This window comes from Acinonyx jubatus, chromosome D3 (genome assembly GCF_027475565.1).
Source record: "Acinonyx jubatus isolate Ajub_Pintada_27869175 chromosome D3, VMU_Ajub_asm_v1.0, whole genome shotgun sequence".
In the NCBI taxonomy this organism is placed as follows: domain Eukaryota; kingdom Metazoa; phylum Chordata; class Mammalia; order Carnivora; family Felidae; genus Acinonyx; species Acinonyx jubatus.
In genome coordinates this window covers 75,338,481-75,362,552 of record NC_069392.1, presented here as the reverse complement: position 1 = coordinate 75,362,552, position 24,072 = coordinate 75,338,481, and the positions used below count along the sequence as shown (strand labels likewise).

At 41.5% G+C, this 24,072-nt stretch overlaps 1 protein-coding gene across 2 annotated transcripts in view; it reads left to right on the top strand.

Moving 5' to 3' along the window:
- The window catches only part of ALPK2 (alpha kinase 2), a 148,343-nt gene that overhangs the window by 6,979 nt on the left and 117,292 nt on the right, over positions 1–24,072 (top strand). The window contains exon 1 of one of the 2 annotated variants that reach the window (XM_053205762.1): positions 12,203–12,570. The exons of the other annotated variant lie outside the window; for it this stretch is intronic. Within the exon in view, the coding sequence (XP_053061737.1) occupies positions 12,374–12,570 (197 nt within the window). The 5' untranslated portion in view covers positions 12,203–12,373. Of the gene's footprint in view, positions 1–12,202; positions 12,571–24,072 lie in introns of those variants that run through there. 2 annotated transcript variants of the gene reach the window in all.

The following is a 24,072-nucleotide window of genomic DNA, read 5'->3' as shown; positions in this document are numbered from 1 at the left end:
TCTGTCTTCTGGGGTGACTGATGGAGGACCTTAGCAGACTTTCCCAAAGATGAGTGATGGATTCAAAGTTCCTGATGGCTTTGAGTTTGGGAATTCCTTGGGATAGTATCCTGAACACATATTTGGTGGGTCGGACTGGGGGAGGGGACTAGACACTAAGTCCCCTTCCATCCTGAGGTTTTGAGTAGAAAGGCACTAGGTCCCAGAGGGAGGAGAACATCCAGGGAGGGTAACTGCAGCTGCTCCAGGATCAAGTTAAGCCAATTAACATGTAAATGCAATTCATTAGTGTGAGGCAGAGGGGCAAGGTTTAAATGACTGACAGAGCAAGTAGTACCATATTCATTATTTGCTAAAATTAGATTTTGGGAACAAGCATGGCTATTTCAGCTGAATGGACATAGTATTAAATTAAAATGCGAGTAATATTTATTTGTTAGAGGAAAGGTGAGAAGAAGTACCTGTTTAGTTGACCAATAGCTTGAATCATACTTAAGGCCTTTAAAACATTAGTTACGTGCTAAGCCTTGCATGCTCATTATTCATTTGTTCTGTAAAGCCTTGTCGGTGAAAACTTTTCTTTGAAACATTTTTGTAGGAGGCTAGTTGGCACTATGAATAATTCACAGTGAATTATGAATATGGATATGAATAAGGGCATTTATTTAAAATACTCTATAATTTAAATTTTTCATCGGTGACTGTAATGAATTTTATTTCGTGGGGTTTTGCTGTATATAGAGCAGAGCTCTTAAGCTCCTGGAAATTTTGTAAAGTTTATTTATTTATTTATTTATTTATTTATTTATTTATTTATTATTTATTTATTTTAAGAGAGACAGAGACAGCACGGCTTGGGGAGGGGCAGAGAGAGAGAGGGAGAGAAAGGGAATCCCAAGCTGGTTCCACGCTGCCAGCACAGCGCTAGACGCGGGGCTCGAACTCATGAAATCGGAAGATCATCACCTGAGCCGAAACCAAGAGGCGGCCGCTTAACTGACTGAGCCACCCAGGCTCCCCTCTCCTGGAAATTTTTATGATATCTTAATATAGGTAATCAATGGTTATTTCGTGCTAATGAGAATAGCTTCACGCAAGTACACACGTAGTCTCCCGCTTAACGCTGTACGCGTGGAATGTCAGCGCTAAAGAGAACTTTGGCTGACCTAGCCCAACACCTTCAGTTTCAGAGGAGAACCCTGTGGCCTAGAGAGGTTTTCTGCCCCTCTTGAACCTCTACATAGTAGTTCTCGGTCTGTGGTCCTTGGACCAACAGCGTAGGTTTTTTAGAAATGCAAGTTCTCAGGCCCCACTCCAAACCTACAGACTAGAAACTCTGGGATGGGACCAACAATGTGCAGTTTAACAGCCTCCCAGGTGATTCCGATCCACCTGAGTCTTTAAGAACTACTCCCCCACACCTTGGCTTTAAAATATCTTGGGGCAATAACTTCCCTTAGATCACTCTCAGCCACACAGAGAATTACTTCCTGTTTTATGTCTAAATTTATCTCCCTAAAGCTTTGAAGGGCGTGTCACACAGTCTTCACAATGTAGAAACACTTCTCTTACGTTCTTTTATGGGTAACAGTGCAGGATGGGTCTCAGCAGAAGGGGAAGCGAGCCAGCCGAGAGACGAGATGAAGGCAGCTGGCAGTGGGCACGGTGTGGGGGAACGAGGACTGATCTTCCCTCCGTCCTCATTCCCGTTAATTTGATAATTAGGTAATCCAAGAGCCACTCCAGAGAGGAGGAGCACAGCACAGGTTAGTTGGGGGTCTGAGTTTCTAAGACAAATAACACGGAATCGAGGGAGTATGGAGGCGGGGGGCGGAAACTTAGGACATACATAGTAGAGAAGATGGGAGCCTAGAATACCAGCCGACATTACTCCAGAAATTGTCTGAGTAAAAGCAAGACAGAATCGAGAAGGGTCCAACCCTCTGGGAGTTGAGCGTTGTTGACAAGCTAAAAAAAAAAAAAAAAAGGCTCCATGTGGACTGGCTGTGATTCATGGCTTGATTCCGCTGCTCCCCACCCACGCCTGCCAACTCAGTTAGCAGAGAAATCCAGGGATTCAAGATGCCCAAGAAATGGGGGATTCCTATGCCAAGGGAGCCACGTGAGGCCACTGTTTCTGAGGTCTTTGCAATGCTGTCTGGAAGGACTGTGCAGCGGGTGGTCATTGTTCCGTCTGCCTAGAATAGAACTCCTGTCTCAGAAATACTGCTTCTCAATGTGTGGTTCAGTGGGAGCCCCCCAGACTCTTACCAATCTGTTTCTTTAACTCAGTGATTGTCTGGAAAGGCATCTTCCCTAAACTTGGCCAGTCCCTGGAGTTTCTGACCTTCGACCAGATGAAGAGGGTTCCAGGCTGTGTCATGTGGCAATGCTGTGAGGTGTAAATCTGAGCTGTTTGGTGGCCGTGTCCCCAACAGCTGCGTGGAAGCAGGCAGTAATGTGGTGGAAAAAAGTGACCGGTACACTGAGAAGAAAGGATCACTGGTGCCCCAGTCTCTGACTGTGGTCGTGCCTGAGCCCAGCTCACATCTGCCTTTCCTGCAGTTCAGTCGGCTGAGCCAACAAATTCCCTTTTTTGCAGTAGGGGAGGGGGGAAACTGTCTTCTACCCTCCTAGGTTCAGTACTTGGGACCAGCAAATGACACCGACAAAAGACAAATGAACACTAGAAAAGGTTTATTTTGCATGCACAGGAGAACCATCAAAGAAAGGAGCTGGTTTATTAAATGGTTAAAGGATTCATATATTGAACTTAGTAGAAGAAAGGGAGGGGGGAGAAAAGGCTTCTTATGGGAAGAACAAATAGTTTTTTTTTTTTTTAGTATCCCTTTTTTTTTTTTTAAAGTATTTATCTATTTTGAGAAAGAGAGAGAGGGAGAGGAGAGTATGTGAGGGAGGAAGGGGCAGGGAGAGAAGGAGAGACAGAATATCCCAAGCAGGTTCTGAGTTATCAGTGCAGAACCTGTCTTGGGACTCGATCTCACAAACCGTGAGATCGTGACCTGAGCCTAGATCGAGTCTGGTGCTTAGCCGACTAAGCCACCCACCCTTAAGATTGCTTTTGAAATTTACAGTAGAAACATTATGAAAATGGGAGAAAAAGTTAGCGTCAAAAATGGTAAGTAAGTCACTCTTAGAAAAGATTTGTAACTTTGCAAATAGGTTTCTTTAGGAAAGGCAGACGGGTTTTAGGAAACAAGATGAGGAAAGGAAAGTGTGTGATAAAGTGTGTCTGTATAGCTATGAGTGGTCTTTCCATCTTCAGGGTCATAGAACTGTCCTGGAGAAGAGATTTGGAGTAAGTTTAATTCATGTTCTCCCTTCTGGGAGTAGATGGGCCCCGAAGAGGAATTTATGGCATCCTTACTTCCCAGAAGTTCCTGCTTTTAGTCTGATAGGGGAAGTTCTTAGAGCATCTGCTAAGTCTCAAATGTCTTCAGCTTAAAATAATCATTGTGCCCAAGTGGCGTATTTTGGTGTGGCGTATTCTTTTTTTTTTAGTTTATTTATTTGAGAGAGAGATAGAGAGCACACACGGGGGAAGGGCAGAGAGAGGGAAACAGAAGACCTAAAGTAGGCTCCAAGCTGACAGCAGAGGGCCTGATGTGGGGCTCGAACTCATGAACCATGAGCTCATGACCTGGGCCGAAGTCAGATGCGTAACCGACTGAGCCACCCAGGCGCCCCTTAACTTCATTTGTTAAAGAGCAGTTTTAGGTTTACAACAAAACAGAGGCAGATACAGAGATTTCCTGCATACCCCTTGTCCCCACACCTATATAGCTTCCCCATTATCAACATCACTCACCAGAATGATGCATTTGTTAGAACTGATGAATCTACTGTGTTGTATCGTAAGCACCAAAAGTCCATAGTTTAGGGGTGCTTGAGTGGCTCAGTCGGTTGAGCGTCCTACTCTTGATTTCAGCTCAGATCAGGTCATGATCTCATGGTTGGTGAGATCGAGCCCTGCCTCAGGCTTTGAGCTGGCAGCAAGGAGCCTGCTTGGGATTCTCTTTCTAGCTCTCTCTCTTTCCCTCCTTTGCTCTCTCTCTCAAAATAAATAAATAAACATTAAAAAAATTCCATAGTTTACTTTAAAATTCACTCTTGGTGTTGTATATTCCATGGGTTTAGACAAATGTATAATGACATATACCCAGCATTATAATACAGAGTATTTTCACTGCCCTAAAAAATCCGTGTTCCTATTCATCTTTGGCAACTACTGATTTTTAAAAAAATTTTTTTTAACGTTTATTTATTTTTGAGACAGAGAAAGACAGAGCATGAACAGGGGAGGGTCAGAGAGAGAGGGAGACACAGAATCTGAAGCAGGCTCCAGGCTCTGAGCTGTCAGCACAGAGCCTGACGCGGGGCTCGAACTCACGGACCACGAGATCATGACCTGAGCTGAAGTTGGACGCTCAGCCGACTGAGTCACCCAGGTGCCCCACTACTGATTTTTTTTTTTTATTGTCTCCATGGTTTTGCCTTTTCCAGAATGTCATATCATTGGAATCATACAGTATGTAGCCTTTTCACATTGGCTTTCACTTGATAATATGCATTTAAGGCCCTTCCATGCCTTTTCATGGTTTGATAGCTGATTTCTTTTTAGTGCTGAATAATATTCCACTGTCTGGATGTACCACAGTTTATTTTTCCACCCACCTATGGAAGGACAGCTTGGTTGCTTCTAAGTTTTGACAATGATGGACTTTGCTTCTAGAAATTTTTTGCCAGAGGATTTTATCACGGTAAGTAACTCATATCCACTTATTTGTACAATATTAACCAATATTAACCAATGTTCTTTTTCTGGATAGCATGTTACTATTCACTCTATGGGTTGCTCATTATTCCATTTAGATGTTCTGCCATTTTATGACATATTCCATTAAGGGTGTCTCTGGAAGAAATTGTTTTGTTTTTTGTTTTTGCCTGGAAATAGTATTGGCAGCTCTACAGCCTTGAGCCCGAGGTCATTTGTAACATCGGTTGGACCAACCGTAACTCAGCTTCATCCGCAGTGGTCTTCAGAACTCAGCAGTGGATGCTCCTAACTCTGGTGACTTAATATTTAGGTCGTTGGTCAAGTGAGTTTTAAACATCTTCTGTTTAACTGAATGCTTTAGACCTACTTGCTTCACAAGATATTTGGGAACAGGCGTATCCCTAAAATATGGAGTAAAGAAAGATCGAGGCAGAGAAAGCTTAAAGGCTCGAATCATATCATTCCTGAGTGCCCAGTTGCATTGCGTCTATCTAGCAGCGAATGAAATAACATGGACTCTGAGTTTTGACTGCAAACTTTTGGTTTCACCCTGTTATGTTTCCTCCCTTTGTGGTTAGCTGCTTGGGAGGGGATTTCCGGAGATGTGGGCTATGTAGTTTGTTTCCCAAAATATTTTGCATTGTTTGGGGTGAGAAGGTGTATGGCCTACACTATAGTACCTAGATCTCAGACAGCTAATACAATATATAACCATAGGGGCGCCTGGGTGGCTCCGTCGGTTGGGCATCCGACTTCAGCTCATGTCATGATCTCACAGTTCGTGGGTTCGAGCCCCGCGTCGGGCTCTGTGCTGACAGCTCAGAGCCTGGAGCCTGCTTTGGATTCTGTGTCTCCCTCTCTCTCTGCCCCTCCCCTGCTCACGCTCTGTCTCTGTCTCAAAAATAAATAAACATTAAAAAAATTTAAAAAAAACAGTATATAACCATAATCATATGAGTGTAATGTGCCTTGGTGGTGACACGTTCTTTCATCAGGAAAGAAAGCTTTAAAAAAACACATTCTTTTCAAATTTGGTAAAATATACATAATACAAAAATTTACCATTGTAACCATTTGTAAGTGTACAATTCAGTGGCATTAAGTTCTCGGTTTTGGGCGACCGTAGCCACAATCTATTCCCAGAACTTCCGCATCATCCCAAACAGAAGCTCTGTATCTGCTACAGAGTAACTTCCCATTTTTCCCCTTCCCCCTATCCCTGGTAACCTCCGTGCAGCTTCCTGTTTCTATGAACTTGCCTATTCTAGATTCCTGATGTAAGTTGAATCCTACAATATCTGTCTGTTTATTTCTGGCTTGTGTAACTTAACATGACACTTTCTAGGTTCATCCATGTTGTAGCATTTTCAGAACGTTCTACTTTTTGAAAGCTGAACGATGCTCCATTGTATGTATATGCCACATTTTATTTATGCATCTGATGGTGGATACTTGGGCTGTTTCCACCTTTTGGACATGGGGAGCAGTGCTGCTCTGAACCTTATTGTACAAGGATCTCGTTGAGTCCCTACTTCCGACTCTTGTGGGTATTTACCTAGGAGTAATTATGTTTAACTTTTTGAGGATCTGAAGAAAGGAAAACTTTTGAACCATCATCTTTTTTTTTCTTCACTAACCACAAGTTGAATCTGCAGGCCTCCAATGTGATATGACAGAATGTCTAAGATTACACTAATGCCACTTGGGTGCACCCCACAGCCTGTGGGATGCTCTAGAAGCCGGTCTGGTATTCCTGGTGCCTAATTCCTGACAATAGGGGGAGGCAGTTCACTTTGGGGTGTCCTGTCTGAACCCACGATATTTCCTTATGAGGAGCTCTATCTGTGTCTTTTCCCGAGAGGACTCTGATTTTCAGGACAACTCTCAAACTAACCCTGCATCCTTGGATTGATCCAGATTGGGGCCTATATAGAACCGGACTAAATCTCAGGGTTGCTTCAGACAAGGCTGGGAAACCACGCCCCTCTTCCTAAACATATTCATCACCAACCACTTTTTATTCCTCCATGGCACTCGATCCTCTTTCGTTTCTGTCTCTGCTGCCACCATCCTGGGCCAAGGTACCCTCATCTCTCTCGTGAACTCCTACGACAGCATCATGCTGGTCGTCCCCTGTGCACGCTTCTTTGCACTGTAGTCAGAATGATCTTTCTGAAGTTCTGGTCTGATCATATCACCAACAGGGTTTTGGCAGAGGGGACGAGACAGGATGATTATAAAGTTCATGTGGAGAAGTAAATAGGAAACAACGAGGACGTTTTTGAAAAACAAGAGTAATGAGAAGAGACCAGCCCTTTTCAAATATCAAAACAGATTTAAGAAGCCATAAGTACTCACGTGGTTTCACATCACACATGGGTAAGCAGGTCAATGGAACAGAATACAGGACTGTAAAAGAAACCCAAAATAGATGAGAACTTAAATTATAATGAAGATGGCATTTTGAATCAGTGGGAGAAATTTGATTTTGACTAGTTGGGTGTTGAGACAAATGGGAAAAAACAAATTGTTGCCTTAAGTCATGCATCACACTAAAGGAAGTTCCAACTGTATCAAAATTTTAGATACTATTTTATTTTATTTTTATGTATTGTTTTAAAGTTTATTTTTATTTTGAGGAGAGAGTGTACGCATGTGTGTATGTGTGAGCGTGTGCGTGAGGGGGGAGGGACAGAGAGAGAATTCCAAATAGGCTCCGTGCTGGTAGCACAGAGCCCGGCAATGCGGGACCCGATCCCACCAACCCTGCGAGCCCGACCTGAGCTGAAATCAAGAGATGATGCTCAACCGACTGAGCCACCCCAGAGCCCTGAGAATATTTTAAAAAGTGAAACCATAAAAATATAGGAAAAGAATTCAGGAGAATGTCTTTACATGGAGAGTAGAAAGGGCCTTCTGAATATGAAAAATCTCAGAAAATTTGAAAGAAAAGATTGGTGAATTTATGTACACACAAATGAAGATTTTGTTCGTGGAGAAATAGCATGGTGCAAGATGCAAGTGACAAACTGGTAAATATATTAGGACAAGGGGTACTATTCACATATAAAGTACTCATAATTTAAAAAGATGAATTATCAACAGAAAGATGGGCAAAGAATATGGATGATTCACAGACAAAAATCATTCAAATGGGACATTTCTTTTTAAATGACAGAAATGCACTTAAATAATAGATTAATACTAATCCAACTATTAGATTAGCAAATAAAAAATTCTGCTACTATATTGTGTTTCAAATCTGGTATCTCCCATAAGTTTTCACTCTTATGTGGATCCTGAGAAACTTAACAGAAACCCATGAGGGAGGGGAAGGAAAAAAAAGAGGTTACAGTGGGAGAGAGAGCCGAAGCATAAGAGACTCTTAAAAACTGAGAATAAACTAAGGGTTGATGGGGGGTGGGAGGGAGGGGAGGGTAGGTGATGGGCATTGAAGAGGGCATCTTTTGGGATGAGCACTGGGTGTTGAATGGAAACTAATTTGACAATAAATTTCATATAATAAAAAAAAATCTGGTATCTCATATATTGCTGGGAAGAATATAAATTTGCATAATTATTTGAAGGACAATTTAACAGTATCTATCAAAATGAAAAACGCACTTACTGTTTGATCTAACAATTCCATTTCTAGAAATTTATCTGAAAAATATGAGACTCACATGGATGCCATGAGAACATTCTAGAACAAGTTATTTCTTCTGACAGGGGAGGGTACACAAAAGACTTTCAGGAAGGAGTCATCAGTGGAAGAGTAAAACATCTGACACTTTCTTAGCCAAGATAGAAGAAATTCTCCACCATCAGCCAATGTCTGATACGGTACATGTATGTACATATGGAGGGTTGAAAAGATTTATCTACAGCAAAAACTATTGCTTGCTGAGTTCTAAGGCTGGAGAGAGATATACTCAAGATTTCTTCTGGGACCAACGTTAATTTTTACACGAATTACCCTCCAAAAATTACCCATATTTCCTTGTCCATGAGTAACTCACCGCCACATCAACCCAAGAAAGGAGCTATAATTATTCTCATTTACCCAAGGAGTTTCAGAGAGATAAAATGTGTCCAGGGCCATACATGTAGGGCAGATATGCTAATGAAAGTGGGTGGAGTTTCACAAGTTAGTGCATAAGTAATTCTTACCAGTGGCCTAAGCCATCACAATAGATTGGGAAGCCCACACTTGAAATAGCTCTGAATAAACAAATCTAAGGAAATAGAGACTCTCTAATCAGGTAACCAGTTATCCCTTACTTACAAGTACAAGAGCACCTTGAATATTAAAGGGGATGTTCTCTTATTGCTAATTTTCGTCAACGATGGTGATGTCTCAAAATGGAGTTTCATGCCTTTTACGTAAGCACTTGCCCCTCTTTGCATTCTCTTTAAAATGCAAATATTCTCCAAAGTTAAGTCATGAAGTACCTAACTATATAATGAGTATGTTTATCACAGACTTTCCTACTCCAGTCTGAACTAGAATAGAGAAATATGGGGCTAAATCTAATTACATGACATGGTGAACAGGTCGCTGATTGTCCTTCGGTGTCTTCGTGATTTTTGTCTTGTGGTTCACTGGCTACTTGCATGGGGTGAGGGTAGGGGGTTGTCGTTAAAAATGAAGTTATATGGCCTTGAACTCAGACCCACTTAGTCCGAATCTCTGGGAATGGGTCCCTAAATCCTCCATTTGAACAGAGCCCCAGGAGATTCAGATGCATGGTGAAATTCAAAACTAACTGCTTCAGGGGCACCTGCATGGCTCAGTTGATTAAGCATCCAATTCTTGATCTCGGCTCAGGTCATGATCTCACAGTTCATGTGTTCGAGCCCCAAGCCGTGCTCTATGCTATTAGTGCAGAGCCTGCTTGGGATTCTGTCTCTCCTCTCTCTCTCTCAAAATAAATAAAGAATCTTAAAAAAAAAAAAAAAGAAAAAAGAAAAAAAGAAAGAAAGAAAGAAAAACAAAACGAAACCAACTGCTTTAAAGGTCAGTGTAAACCCCAGATAGAATGAGCTGAAACCCTCCTGCACTGTATGTTTTGTTCTCATTACTACTTCTATATTGGTATGAAAATTATGGGGAAAAATCCCACAACACTGTGTGGTAAGGGCAGAGGGAATACCCAAATGGGGGAGAAAATGGAATCGAAAGAACAGCTCTAGGGAATGACATCTCAAAACTTTCAATCTTTCCTGGGGCTGGTGTTGGACCTGCTACGCCTTCTCAGAATAAACTGCAGTGTATTTTACACACCTTTGGGTAAGTTAGTCCTTTGAAAGAGCATGAGCAACACACATGAGAAGACGGTAATATCTCCCACTCGCCCATTCGTTCAAAGACATTGGTTTGAGCCATTGCCAGCTGGGCGCCGTGCTCCCTACTGGAGGCGTCGGGTGAGCGTGTGTTTCTCATACACCTTACAGACTGGTTGGAGAGCGAGTTAGCCCATGAGGAAACTAAGGGGTTGATACTGATATTTGTTTTCAAAACTTGAGTGAAGTAAAGGAGTAAGTTGTTACGTTAATGCTAAAAATGTAGAGCTGTTTTGTTGTGTTATAGTGTTTCAGCTTTCCCGTCTGGGGGAACATTAAAATGAGGGAATCCCTAACGCTTTTAGGGTTTGAGACATTTTATTTGCAGTGAAAGGGCTGGCCGAACAATGGGCAGTCCTGCATTGTGGCACAAGTAAGGATTATTTCATCAGCAATACAAATGATTTGCTCGTCATCAGGAACTGATTTGTTTAAAAAACTTTTTCTAATGTTTTTATTTATTTTTGAGAGAGAGAAAGACAGAGTGTGAGTGGGAGAGGGGCAGAGAGAGAGGGAGACACAGCATCTGAAGCAGGCTGTGCTGACAGCTCAGAGCCTGATGTGGGGCTTGAACCCACGGACTGTGAGATCAGGACCGGAGCTGAAGTTGGATGCTTAACTGACTGAGCCGCCCAGGCGCCTCTGGAATTGATTTATTTTAATGGCACCGTTGTCAGAAGATAGCCGAGTTATTCTCCACTCCACGCCCCTCCCCAGTCTTTGACTATGTCTGAATCTTTCCTTGTCAGAATCTGTAATTGGGGTCAAATGAGGAAGTTGGATTAGGTCATCATGAAAGCCTTTGCAGTTGCTTTTGCTCTTCTAGAAAAGCGGGATCCTCCACCTTCTTTAGACTGGAAATGGAAATGGACCAGGAAATAAGTATCAGACGTGTCTCAGCTAAGTCTGGACAGATGCACCTACGTCAGACACAGCCACGGCACAGCCCATTACAGGCATGGTACCTGTCATGCCATCCTGGACAGGAATCCCAAAGACAGGAAACCACGGCCTCGGGCCTCCAGGACTTTACAAGGTCATTGAGAAAACTGCACAGAGCAAGTAGTCAGAGGCTGCTTCCTCCTCTGCCTCTTGGCCAGAGAAAATCTCCAGGGAGGAGGTGAGCACATCCACGCACAGTCTATCCGCCCGCCATCACCACACTGGTTTTGAAGAATCCAAGGAACTCAAAGTGCCGCAACACATCAGCTCAGAGAAGGGAGGTGCAGGAATGTTGGATTAGGAGCTTGCCGGCGGGAGGGTACCCCTTAGGTTGAGCCATGAAGGAGGTGGAGGGACCGGTCAGCAAAGATACCACAGGTGAGATTTACATGGGGTGTTCAGGGCTGGGGTGGGGGGATGAAGAGAAGGGCCTGGTGGGGGCAGAGCACCTACCGGGGGCAGCAGAGTTCAGTGAAAGCATTTCTACCCACTGGTCAAGGTATTACGGTCCGCGATAGTCCAGCTTAATGCTAGCGTGAGATAAAATCCTCTTTGAGAAGTCTCTGAGGTGCCAGCGACATGTGCCACTGAGAGTCTGTGTCACTGATGAGGCTCTGATCGTTACCCATCGACTGGGGTGAGGGTATGGCTGACATGGAGAAGAAAGCTGAGGAACCCAGGGAAGGGTGAATGTTTGAAGACAAGGCCTGCACCCTCCCTGTAGAAGAGCAGAGTCATCCAGAAGCATGACCTGAAGTTCCCTCAGAGTTTATTTCCGGGTCAGCTCTCATCCCAGGACAATGGAGGACTTGGGAGTGTTGGGTCGAGATATTTGGCCTCACTCCATTAACAATGGGGAAATCATTGAAGATTAATCAGCAAGGGAAAAATATGAGAAACAACCAGAGCGTTTCTAGAAGACTGGTCTGATGGCTGCCTGTGGTGGCGACAGCAGTAGAGTTGGATAGAGGAGGGTGGTGGGCTACTGCTATGGTCCCATCACTTAGGGGTGGGGGTGGGAGTTAGGGGAAAAAAATGGTCTCAAACTAACCCTCATAAATAAATGCATATGGAGAAGTGCGTGTGTAACACACCCAGATGGTAACCGGCTGGTACATCATTACTGCCACACGTAGTCGCAGTTTGCAGGACAGAGGTGCCGGTTTTTCACCCCAGAATAAGCTTCTCTTTCTGTCCTTGGGAAGCCACGTTTGGGCAACTTAGGAGCAAAGTATCTGTGAAACAGAAAAGAAGGGCCATGTTTTCAGGGCTGTGGTCACAATCCCTCTGATGGGGGCAGCAAAGGCAGGACTTTGCTGGTCTGGCAAAACTGAGCCCCGAACAGAGCCACGTGAATCTTTCACACAAAGAACAGGACCTCAGTGCATGAAGCTTGGACAGGACTCCGGAGTTCAAGAAAAGGAGAGAGGACAACGCTTTAGAAAGCCGCGATTTGGAGGGAACCGCCTTTGTGAAATTTGCTCCAGGTAAGGAACTTCCACTTTTCCTGCTCATTTATCAATTCGGTAGAATTGATTGGTCCCTTCACTGACCACAGAACTATCGGTAGGAACAGGAAACATAATAGTTTGCCAAAAACCCGGGTTTAAGATCACATGACTTTCACTGTGCTTTTAAAATTATTGTTACTAATGCAGAATCTTGGGCGTTGAGGTCTTCAAGCTACCTGCCTAGCACAGGAGCTCTTTCTCCTGAACTTTGCTGAGCTCCTTAGAGCACAGCATTTCCCTGGCTACCTTGACGTTGCAGGAGGGCAGGCTCATGTGCTGCCTTGTTACATAAGAGGGTAGCATAACGACACTGTCAAAGGAGCAAGTGTCACACGAGGTGGCTGGTGATAATTCTTGTGTTAGACTTCTGGCTCTCTGGGTATCTGTCACGAGGGCTATCATGTTCAGGAGGATTTATTCACGAGGTATCTGTTTCTTGGGCTCATAGGAATTGAGATCCGAAATAATCGTTCAAAGCCACAGGTTTATCCAGTAGGTCCTGTGCTTTTTGACATGACTCAAGAATAAAGGTCAGGTAAAAGGCATCCAAACTGGAAAAGAGGAAGTAAAATTATCTCTGTTTGCAGATAATGTGATCTTACGTGTAGAAAACCCTAGATACCTCAAAAAAACAAACAAACAAAAAAAACCCCACCACAACTGTTAGAACTAATAAACGAATTCTGTAAAGCTGCAGGATACAAAATCAACAGACAAATATCAGTGAATTTCTATATGCCAATAACAAACTATCTGAAAAGGAAATTAAGAAACAACTCCATTTACAATAGCACCGAAGAGAATAAAACACTTAATGAGTAAATTTCATCAAGGAGGTGAAAGACTTCTGCACTGAAAACTATAAAACGCCGAGGAAGCAATAAAGCAGACATAAACAAATGGAAAGACACTTCATGTTCACAGATGAGAAGAATTAGTATTGTCAAAATGTCCGTACTACCCAAAGCAACTATAGGTTCAATGCAATCTTTTTTAATAAAGATTTTATTTTTAAGTTACCTCTGCATCCAACTTGGGGCTCAAACTCACGACTCTGAGATCAAAAGTCATATGTCCCCATATGACTTCTTCTTTTTTTTAGTTTTTAGGGAGAGAGAGAGAGAGAGAGAGGGAGAGAGAGAGTATCCCAGGCTTGATCCCATGACCCTGGCTGGGATCATGACCTGAGCTAAGATCAAGAGTTTGGCACTCAACTGACTGAGCCACCCAGGTGCCCCACAGAGTCACATGCCCTTCTGACTGAGCCAGCCAGACACCCCTCAATGCAATATTTATAACAATCACAAGGACACTTTGTGTGTGTGTGTGTGTGTGTGTTTTACAGAAACAGATAAAATAATCCTAAAACTCATATGGAACCACAAAAGACCCTACATAGCCAAAGCAATTTTGAGAAAGAAGAATAAAGCTAGAGGCATCACATGTCTTGATTTCAAACTATATTACAAAGCTATAGTAATGAAAACAGTATGGGACTGGCACGAAAAGAGACACACAGACCAATGGAACAGAATAGAAAGCCCAGAAAGAAAACCATGCATGTATAGTCAACTAATCTTTGACCAGAACATACAATGGAGAAAGGACAGTGTTGGGAAAACGATCTCTACATGCAAACGAATGAAATTGGCTGCTTATCTTTCACCATACACAAAAAGTAGCTAAAAATGGATTAAAGATTTGAATGTAAGATATGAAACTGAACTCCTAGAGGAAAACATAGAGGAAAAACTTCTTGACATTGACCTTGGCAATGATTTTGTGGATATGACACCAAAAACACAGGCAACCAAAGCAAAAAGGCACTAGTGAGACTACATCAAAATAAAAAGCTTCTGTCAGCCAGGGAGATAATCAACAGAGAGAAAAGACCACTGGTACTATGTAGAAAAGAAAATATTTGCAAGCTATATGTAAATTATACCACAATAAAGCTGGAAAAAAATAAAAATAATAAAGTACAAATAAAAATTATTTAAAAAGGATAAGTAAGGGATCCATTAACAGTTTTATTCTATTCTATTTTTAAAAGATTTTGAAAAGTTTATTTATTTTGAGAGAGAAAGAGAGAGAACGAGTGGAAGAGGAGCAGAGAGAGGGAGACACAGAATCCGAAGCAGGCTCCAGGCTCCAAGCTGTCAGCACAGAGCCCGACACGTGGCTCGAACTCAGGAACCAAGAGATCATGACCTAAGCCGAAGTCGGACATTTAACCGACTGCGACACCCAAGCGCCCCTGTTTTGTTCTATTTTTTAAGCAGCTTTACTGAAGTATAATTTACGGGATAAAATTATTTCATTGTTAATGTACAGTTTAGTAATTTTTAGTATATTTATACATGTGCAACCATTACCACAATCCCATTCTAGAGATTTCCATATTCCAAAAAGTCCCCTCATGTCAATTTGCACGAAAGCCTCCTCCCACCCCCAGACTTAGAAAACCACTGATATATTTTCTGTGTCTATACATTTGCTTTTTTTTTTTTTTACATTTCATAGAAATGGAATAATTCAATATGTAGTTCTTTGTGTTTCGCTTCTTTTACTTAGCATAATGGTGAGTTTGTCCTAAGTTGTAGCATCTCTCAGTTGTCCTTTCTTTTTTATTGTTGAATAGTATTCTACTGTATGAATGGATATACCATAATTTGTCTTATCCATTCACTGGTTGACAGCCACTTGGATTGTTTCTAGTTTTTAGAATACAGGATTTTGTTGGGATGTGTGTTTTTATTTCTTATAGGTAGATTCCCAGGTGTGAAATTACTGGGTTGTATGGTAAAGATATGCTTAATGTTTTAAGAGATTACCATAGTGTATCCTAAACTGGCTGTGCCATTTTACATTCCCATCAACACTGAACGAGGGTTCCAGTTTTTTCCCATCCTCATGGACACTTGGTATTGTCTGTGTCTTTTATGATAGCCATCATCCTGGGTGCATAATGGTATCTTGTTGTGGTCTTTATTTGTATTTCCTTAATGACTAATGCTGTTGAACATCCTTTCATGTGCTTATGAGCCATTTGTATATTTTCTTGGGTGAAATGTCTATTCAAGTCTTTTGCTATTTAATTGGGTCATTTGTTGTTCTATTGTTGAATTTTAAGAGAAATATATATTCCTCCCCACCCCGCCCCGGATATGAGTCCCTTATGAGCTATATGGTTTGCAAATACTTTCTCCTAGTATGTGATATGTAATGAAGTCTTTTGAAGCAAAAGAGTTTTTAATTTTGATGGAATTCACTTTGCTAATTTTTACTTTTATGGATTATGCTTAATGGAAAGGACAACTGATATAAGAACTCTTTGCATAACCCAAAGTCACAATTTTCTCCTGTGTTTTCTTCCAGAAGTCTATGATCATAGCACTTATTTACATTTAGGTCCGTGATCCATTTTGAGTTAAATTTTTGTGTATGGTATGACGTAAGTTTCGAAGTTCAGATTTTTTGCATATGGATACCCAATGGTCCCAGCACCATTTATCGAAAACACCATTCTTTCCTTTGTTGAACCGTCTTGGTACCTTTGCCAAAAATCCGTAGACATAGGTTTCTTTCTGGCTTCTCATTTCTGCTACATCTATATTGATAATCCGTCTATGTGACAGTGTGCCAGCATTACACTGTTTTGATTATCGTAGCTTCTTAGGAAGTTCTAAAATCAGAGAGTAGACGTTCTCCAATCGTTGCTCATCTTGAAAATTATTTTGGCTGTTCGAATTCCGTTGAATGTCCATATAAATTTTAGGATCAGTTTGTCAATTTCCACAAAAATCCTTCTGGGATTTTAATAGGGCTTGTGTTGAACACACAAGTCAATTTGGGGAGAATTACAACTTTGACAATACTGAGTCTTCCAATCCGTAAATGTGGAACGTCTCTCCGTTTATTTAGTCTCTAAGTTTTCAAGTGTTTCACGGTTTTCAGTATAGAAATCTTTTTATTTCTAAGTATCTTGTTCTCATTGATACTATTGTGGATGGAATCGTTTTCTTAATTTTATTTCTGAATTGTCGTTAGTATACAGAAATACAACCGATGTTTGTGTATTGATTTATATCTTGTGACCTTGCCACCCGTTTTATTTTTTTGTTTTTATTTTTTTCACCTTTATTTTATTTTTTTATTTTTTTAAATTTACATCCAAATTAGTTAGCATCAAGTGCAACAATGATTTCAGGAGCAGATTCCTTAGTGCCCCTTCCCCGTTTAGCCCATCCCCCCTCCCCCCACCCCTCCAGCAACCCTCAGTTTGTTCTCCATATTTATGAGTCTCTTCTGTTTTGTCCCCCTCCCTGTTTTTATATTCTTTTTGTTTCCCTTCCCTTATGTTCATCTGTTTTGTCTCTTAAAGTCCTCATATGAGTGAAGTCATATGATATTTGTCTTTCTCTGACTAATTTCACTTAGCATAATCCCCTCCATTTCTACCTACCTAGTTGCAAATGGCAAGATTTCATTCTTTTTGATTGCCGAGTAATACTCCATTGTATATATATACCACATCTTCTTTATCCATTCATCCATCGATGGACATTTGGGCTCTTTCCATACTTTGGCTATTGTCGATAGTGCTGCTATAAACATGGGGATGAACGTGTCCCTTCAAAACAGCACACCTGTATCCCGTGGATAAATGCCTAGTAGTGCAATTGCTGGGTCGTTGGGTAGTTCTATTTTTAGTTTTTTGAGGAACCTCCCTACTCTTTTCCAGAGTGGCTGCACCAGCTTGCCTTCCCACCAACAATGCAAAAGAGATCCACTTTCTCCGCATCCTCGCTAACATCTGTTGTTGCCTGAGTTGTTAATGTGAGCCATTCTGACAGGTGTGAGGTGGTATCTCATTGTGGTTTTGATTTCTATTTCCCTGATGATGAGTGAGGTTGAGCATTTTTTCATGTGTCGGTTGGCCATCTGGAAGTCTCCTTTGGAGAAGTGTCTATTCATGTCTTCTGCCCATTTATTCACTGGATAGTTTGTTTTTTGGGTGTTGAGTTTGATAAGCTCTTTATAGATTTTGGATACTAACCCTTTATCTGATATGTCATTTGCAAGTATCTTCTCCCATTCTGTCGGTTGCCTTTTAGTTTTGCTGATTGTTTCCTTCGCCGTGCAGAAGCTTTTTATTTTGATGAGGTCCCAATAGTTTATTTTTGCTTTTGTTTCCCTTGCCTCTGGAGACGTGTTGAGTAAGAAATTGCTGCGGGCAAGATCAAAGAGGTTTTTGCCTGCTTTCTCCTTCAGGATTTTGATGGCTTCCTGTCTTACATTGAGGTCTTTCACCCGCTTTGAGTTTATTTTTGTGTCTGGTGTAAGCAAGTGGTCCAGGTTCATTCTTCTGCATGTCGCTGTCCAGTGTTCCCAGCACCACTTGCTGAAGAGACTGTCTTGATTCCATTGGATATTCTTTCCTCCTTTGTGAAAGATTAGCTGGCACTACCCGTGTTATTAGTTGCAGTGGGTTGTCTGTTGAATCCTTGGGATTTACTACATACAGGATCTTGTCATCTATGAATGAAGGTAGTTTTACTTCTTTTTTTCCAATACGGATGCTTTAATGCTATTTCTTTATTGCCCTGCCTAGAACCTCTTGTACATTGTTGAATAGATATAGCAAGAGTCATGTCCTTGCTTCCGCCTGATATTAGGGAAATAATAATAATAATAATAATAATAATAATAACAGCAATTCTGTCACCATTAAGTAAAACTGTGGGTTATTTGTTTTGTTTTGTAGATGCCCTTTATTCCTAACTTCTGAGAGTTTTTATCATGAATGGATATTATGTTTTATCAGATTTTTTTTCCTGCTTCTATTGAGATAATCATGTGGTTTGGTCTTTTATACTATTAACAGTGTTTTACACTGACTCACTTTCAGATGTGAAACCATCCTTGCATTAGTAGGATAAATCCCTGTTGGTCATGGTATATAATCCTTTTCATATGTTGCTCATTTCAGTTGGTAGTATTTTGTCAAGGGTTTTTGCATTTATGTTTTTGAAAGATGTTGGTCTTTGGTTTTATTTTCTTGTGATATCTTTGTCTGTTTTTGGTATCAGGGTAATACTGGGGACACTCAGAGAGTTTCTACTGACTGCTTTTTTCCTTGTGTAAGAATACACTGTCTTATTTCTTTGCACGTTTCATATTTTTTGGTTAAAAACTTGAAACTTTAGATAATATATTGTGGTAACTGAATTCTAACCATTCTCCCCCACACAAGTTGTTGCTGCTGCTTGGTTATTTGTTTGTTAGGTTAGTAACCTGCCTGAGATAAATCTGTGAAATCTGTCTCCTCCAAAGTATGTGGACACAGATATTTCTACTCACTTTTCTTTAGATTTAAAAAAAAAATGTTGAGAGAGCACAAGCAGGGGAGGGGCAGAGAGAAGGGGACAGAGAATCCGAAGCAGGCTACGTGCGGACAATGTGCCCAATGTGGGGCTTGAACCCATGAACCTTGAGACCATGACCTGAGCCAAAGTTGGACGCTTAACTAACTGAGCTCTCCAGGCACCCCTCTTTAAATTTTTGTAAAGCTTGGCTTCCTAGGGGTCACTCCTGTGTCTGCAGAGCCTCAAGTCGGCTAATGATTAGACAGAGGTGTACTCAAATACCTTGAGCCAATAAAACTTCCATCCTCTATCAATGTATCTGTGTGTGGGTAGGGGAACACATTCAAGTTTTGGCCATGTTTGAGTCTACCCTGATGCTTACTTTCTGCTGGGTCCTTCTGTGTCTCCTCTGTGCAATCTGGGAATGTGTGAGTGAATAGTTGGGTCCTCTCTGGTCTCCATTGCACATGCCTGCTACCTCAACCAGACAGATGCTTGCCCTAACCCCAATCCCATTCTCAAACTGGTAGAGCTGTTGGTCTTCTCCACTCATCCTCTACCAAGAGCATTGCTAATGCTGCTCGGCACAGGTGTTTTCCACTGCTCTAAATCCAGGGAGTCCCCTTTGACCATGGCGGAGACAATGCCAGTGCTCACAGCCTGCCTTAGCATAACCTCCATGACGTTGGAGCTGGATGGGGGAATGGGAGCCAGTTCAGGCAAGAATGCCTTAGAGACTCATTGTTAGCACCCCAAATTCAGAAGTTTTTCAATCATAAATGCCTTTTAAATTGTTGCATGCCTTTGGTTGACATCTAGAGTACTAAAATGGCTGCTTGTCTGTATTAGCCCCCTCCCTTCCCTTCCCTTCTCTTCCTTTCCCTTCCGTTCCTATCTCCCTCCCTCCCTTACTTCCCTCCTTTCTTTCTTCCTTTCTTTCATCCATATTTATAGTTGCTTTCAGGAAAGAAGATTTTCCAGCCTCTTTATTCAGTCACAGTTAAAAGTCTAAACTCCTGGGGCACCTGGGTGACTCAGTCAGTTAAGCGTCCCAACTCTCATTCTCGGCTCAGGTCGTGATCTCATGGTTCGTGAGATCAAGCCCTGGATTGGGCTCTGAGCTGACAGATGGAGCCTGCCTGGGATTCTCTCTCACCTTCTCTCTCTGCTCCTCCCCTGCTCATGGGTGGGCGCGCTCTCAAAATAAACTTAAAAAAGTCTTAACTCCGATTTCATTCTATTTTTGGGGGGGGGGGCGGGGATGGGGAGTAGATCTAGAATCTTCAAACCCAAATCGTCTCTGTATCAATCTCTTAGTTCCAAAGGGTGGAAGCTCCTAAAGCATCAAGGAAACTGAGGATCTCAGAGATCTGGGTTAAGGAAAAAGACACAAACTGATCCAGGACAGATGAAGTGATATGAAAATGGAGAAGGGCTTGATTCAAACCCAGCTTTACTCATAGCAGCATGGGATAGTGGATAAGTGCACGGAAGTATGGAGGCTTTGCAGGCCAAGGAAGAAACCATAGGAGAAAGATAGTTTTCTTTTTTGTTACGGCTTGAAAAATAACAAAACTTGTCACTTCTAAGCGTGCCGTTCAGTAGTGTTGAGTATATTCACGTTGCTGTGAAACAGAACTCCAGAACTTTTGCATCTTGCAAAACTGAAACTCAGAACTCATTAAACAACAATTCCTCCTTTCCTCCTCGCCTGGAGATGGTTTTTAGCAAGTAAACATCCATAACTTCTGTACGTCAGAACTTCCCACAGAAAAGGGCAAATCACAAATTGGAAGGCAGAGCCTGTTTGCAGCAAATTACATATGCAATGCTTTTACGTGTGCCAAAGGAAAATACTCAAATAGCAACGCTGACCAAAAACAATTGAAGAGACAATTCATGAAAGAAAAAGGGCCAGTGAACTTATGAAATCATATTTAGCCTCATCAGCAATCAAGGAAATGTACATTAAAATATCAGTTTCGCGTCTTAGATTGGCCAGACATTTTCAGTGATGTGCTTAGTGTCGCGAGTTGCTCCCTCAGGGAGGTGGGTGGGCTCATACCGGCCAGGGAAAATGCAATACTTTTTTTTGGTGATATGTTTCAAAACCTTACAATAGTCATAACTTTTCACCCACTAATGTCGCTTTCTGAATGTGTAAGTATGCAGAAAGGAAAAATAAAACAGATAGAAGGAAATGTGCCAGAATGGTGGCTCTCTCTGGGTAGCGGGCGATTTCAAAATCAAAATATTAAAGATTTTCAGTAACGAGTGTGTAATGTTCAGTCATGAGTTTGTATTGCTCTTATGATTAGAGGTTAAAAGACTTAAAAAGGAAACGTGCGTAAAATACTTAGTACAAATAGCACACACAAATATTTTTTAAATTTAAATATTTTTAAATTTAAATTTCCATACACTGTTCAACTCATTAATTTTACTAAGTAATTATTTGTGAAATTGGGCCTTGGGCTTAGCATACAAATTTATGAAAATTGGAATTTTGCCTCTATTCTCAGAGTTGCAATGCTTTTTTAATGGCTGTTTTAAAAATGAAACTAAAATAAACTGTGCCAGAATTATCTTGGAAGTCAAAGTCTGGAGATATATATGTATATTATATATATATATATATAATATATAGGAAGTCAAAGTCTGGAGATATATATGTATATAATATATATATAATATATATATAATATATATAATATATATTATATGTATAATATAATGTATATATTATATATAATATAATGTATATATATTATATATATAATGTATATATACATACATATATTTTTTTGCAGATACTTAGACTTTCATATTTAGTTAAATTGAATTTTAACCTAGTTTTGATACTTGTGGTTTTAGGAAGCTGAAATATGGTATTTTGTTGTCGTTGTTGTTGTTATTTTACTTTGAGAGAGAGAGTGGGGGAGTAGGGACTGGGGGAGAGTGGCAGAGGGGGAGAGAGAGAGAGAGAGAGAGAGAGAATCTTAAGCCGGCTCCACACTCAGCACAGAGCCTGGCTCGGGGTTCTATCCCATGACCCTGGGATCATGGTGAAATCAACCATGGGACCTTAGGTGAAATCAAGAGTCGGACACTCAACTGAGTGAGTGACACTCGGACTGAGCCGTCCAGGCACCCCTGAAATCTGGTACTTTGGGAATTTGATGGATTAAATACTTCTGTAAGGTGTTCTGTGAACCTAATCCCCGTTTAGAATTTGATACGCCAGGGGAAAATGAACTGGAACTTCCAAACAACATTCATATGTTTGGAAAAAACCCTCTTGGATATATGAACTCTGATAAAATTGCATTTTATTTAAATGTTTATTTATTCATTTTGAGAGAGCGAGAGCGAGAGAGAGAGAGAGAGAGAGAGAGAGAGAGCATGTGCAGGGGAGGGACAGAGAGAGGGAGGAACAGAGAATCCTAAGTAGGCTCTTCTCTGTCAGACGTGGGGCTCAAAGTCACCAACCATGAGATCATGACCTGAGCTGAAATCAAGAGTCGGAGGCTGCACCAACTGAGCCACCCAGGTGCCCTGATAAAACTGCATTTTAGAAATTATTTTGTACATATTTTTGAACTTCAAACCTCACGAAGAATTTTATAGAAATCTGCTAACCTGGGATGAAAAACACCGTGCGAGAACACAGTCCTCTTTGCATTGATATCTGTTGCCACTGTACCGAAGGGATCCAAAGGCCTGTTGAGTTGGCCTACCTGCCTGGCAGCTCGGGGAACTGGATGAAGGCTGCAAGGTTGGATGCGGGTCGTGTCCCCCAAGCAAGATACTGCACCCAGTGTGCCAAGTATGGGAACCCCTGGGCCCAGGGCAGGGAGGGACTGTTGAGAGAGAGGGAACCCGAGCTGATGCTCTCAGTAGTGGGGCACTCTCCCCAAACGCTGACTGTGCCCTGAAGCCTGAGTGGCTGCCTCAGCTCCAGCTTGGCCCGAGGACCCCGGCAGAAAATCTGATCTGACCTGACATGTGATTGGTACCAAGCCTCGGCCAAGAATGTGCTCTCCTGGAAAGGGCATTCGTCACTCCTCCCATTAGACTTGAACATTTGAGGGCCTTCTGTGCCAGGAGGGATAAAATGAACAGATAAACTCCTCACGTACCAATCCAAGCCCGATTGATGGGACTGTAGAGTAGCCCGAGGACCTAATGAACTGGCTTTAAATATGCAGATTCTTTGGGAACTGACTAGATCCCAGTCCCCAGCAAGCCTAGAGTGGCCGGTGAATTGTGAGGCATCCATTCGTTTGAGAAGCCAGGAAAACAACAAAGCCCTGAAGGCCTTTAGGAGAAGCAGTGGAAAGACACCTGATAAAAAATACGTTTTCAACTCTGCTCTTTGGTTGGAAAATCCCCTTACGAAGGGAAGTTTCTGTTTTTCTTCCTATAGCTTCAGAAAAAGAGATGGTTTACACATATTTTCTTAGGTGCCGTGCTACTTTACCTGGAATAACGCTAAATATTTTTAGGTCTTCATTTTTAATCACAAAGTCATGTACTTTTTGATGCTATTGAAGGGGCCCAAATATATGCCCTCCTGTTTCTTTTTCTCTTCAACACCTTAAACCTTCCATCCTCTCCTTTGAATAATCACCGAGAATTCAGAACAGTGTCCTGGCCTAATTGAGTTTAATCCCAAGGTCTGTTTCTGATTGTCTTCTATTCTTGCTCCCCAAACCTCAGATTAAAACAGAAATTCTGTGGCTGCAGGCAAATAAGATGAACAGTAAGACACATATAGGCAAATCCATTATATATTAAAATACATATATATTTATTATACATTATATAAAATATGTTATTTATATTTTCATCCTCTGTTCCTTGAGTTTATTTTACTAGGAGATGAATGGTAGGCATTGAGGAGTCCACCTTTCAGACTGTTTGCCAGGAACAAGAGTAAATTTCATAATCAGTGTCAACTTTTCCATTTAAAAGCTCATGACCATCTATGTCTGTCTGCTGCACTGGGATTTGGTTCCCTTTCGTCTTTATCCTATCCTGCTGCTGTATGGGAACTTTTATTTATTTTTTATCATCACGCCTTCCTCTATCTGCTCTCTCAACTTCATGT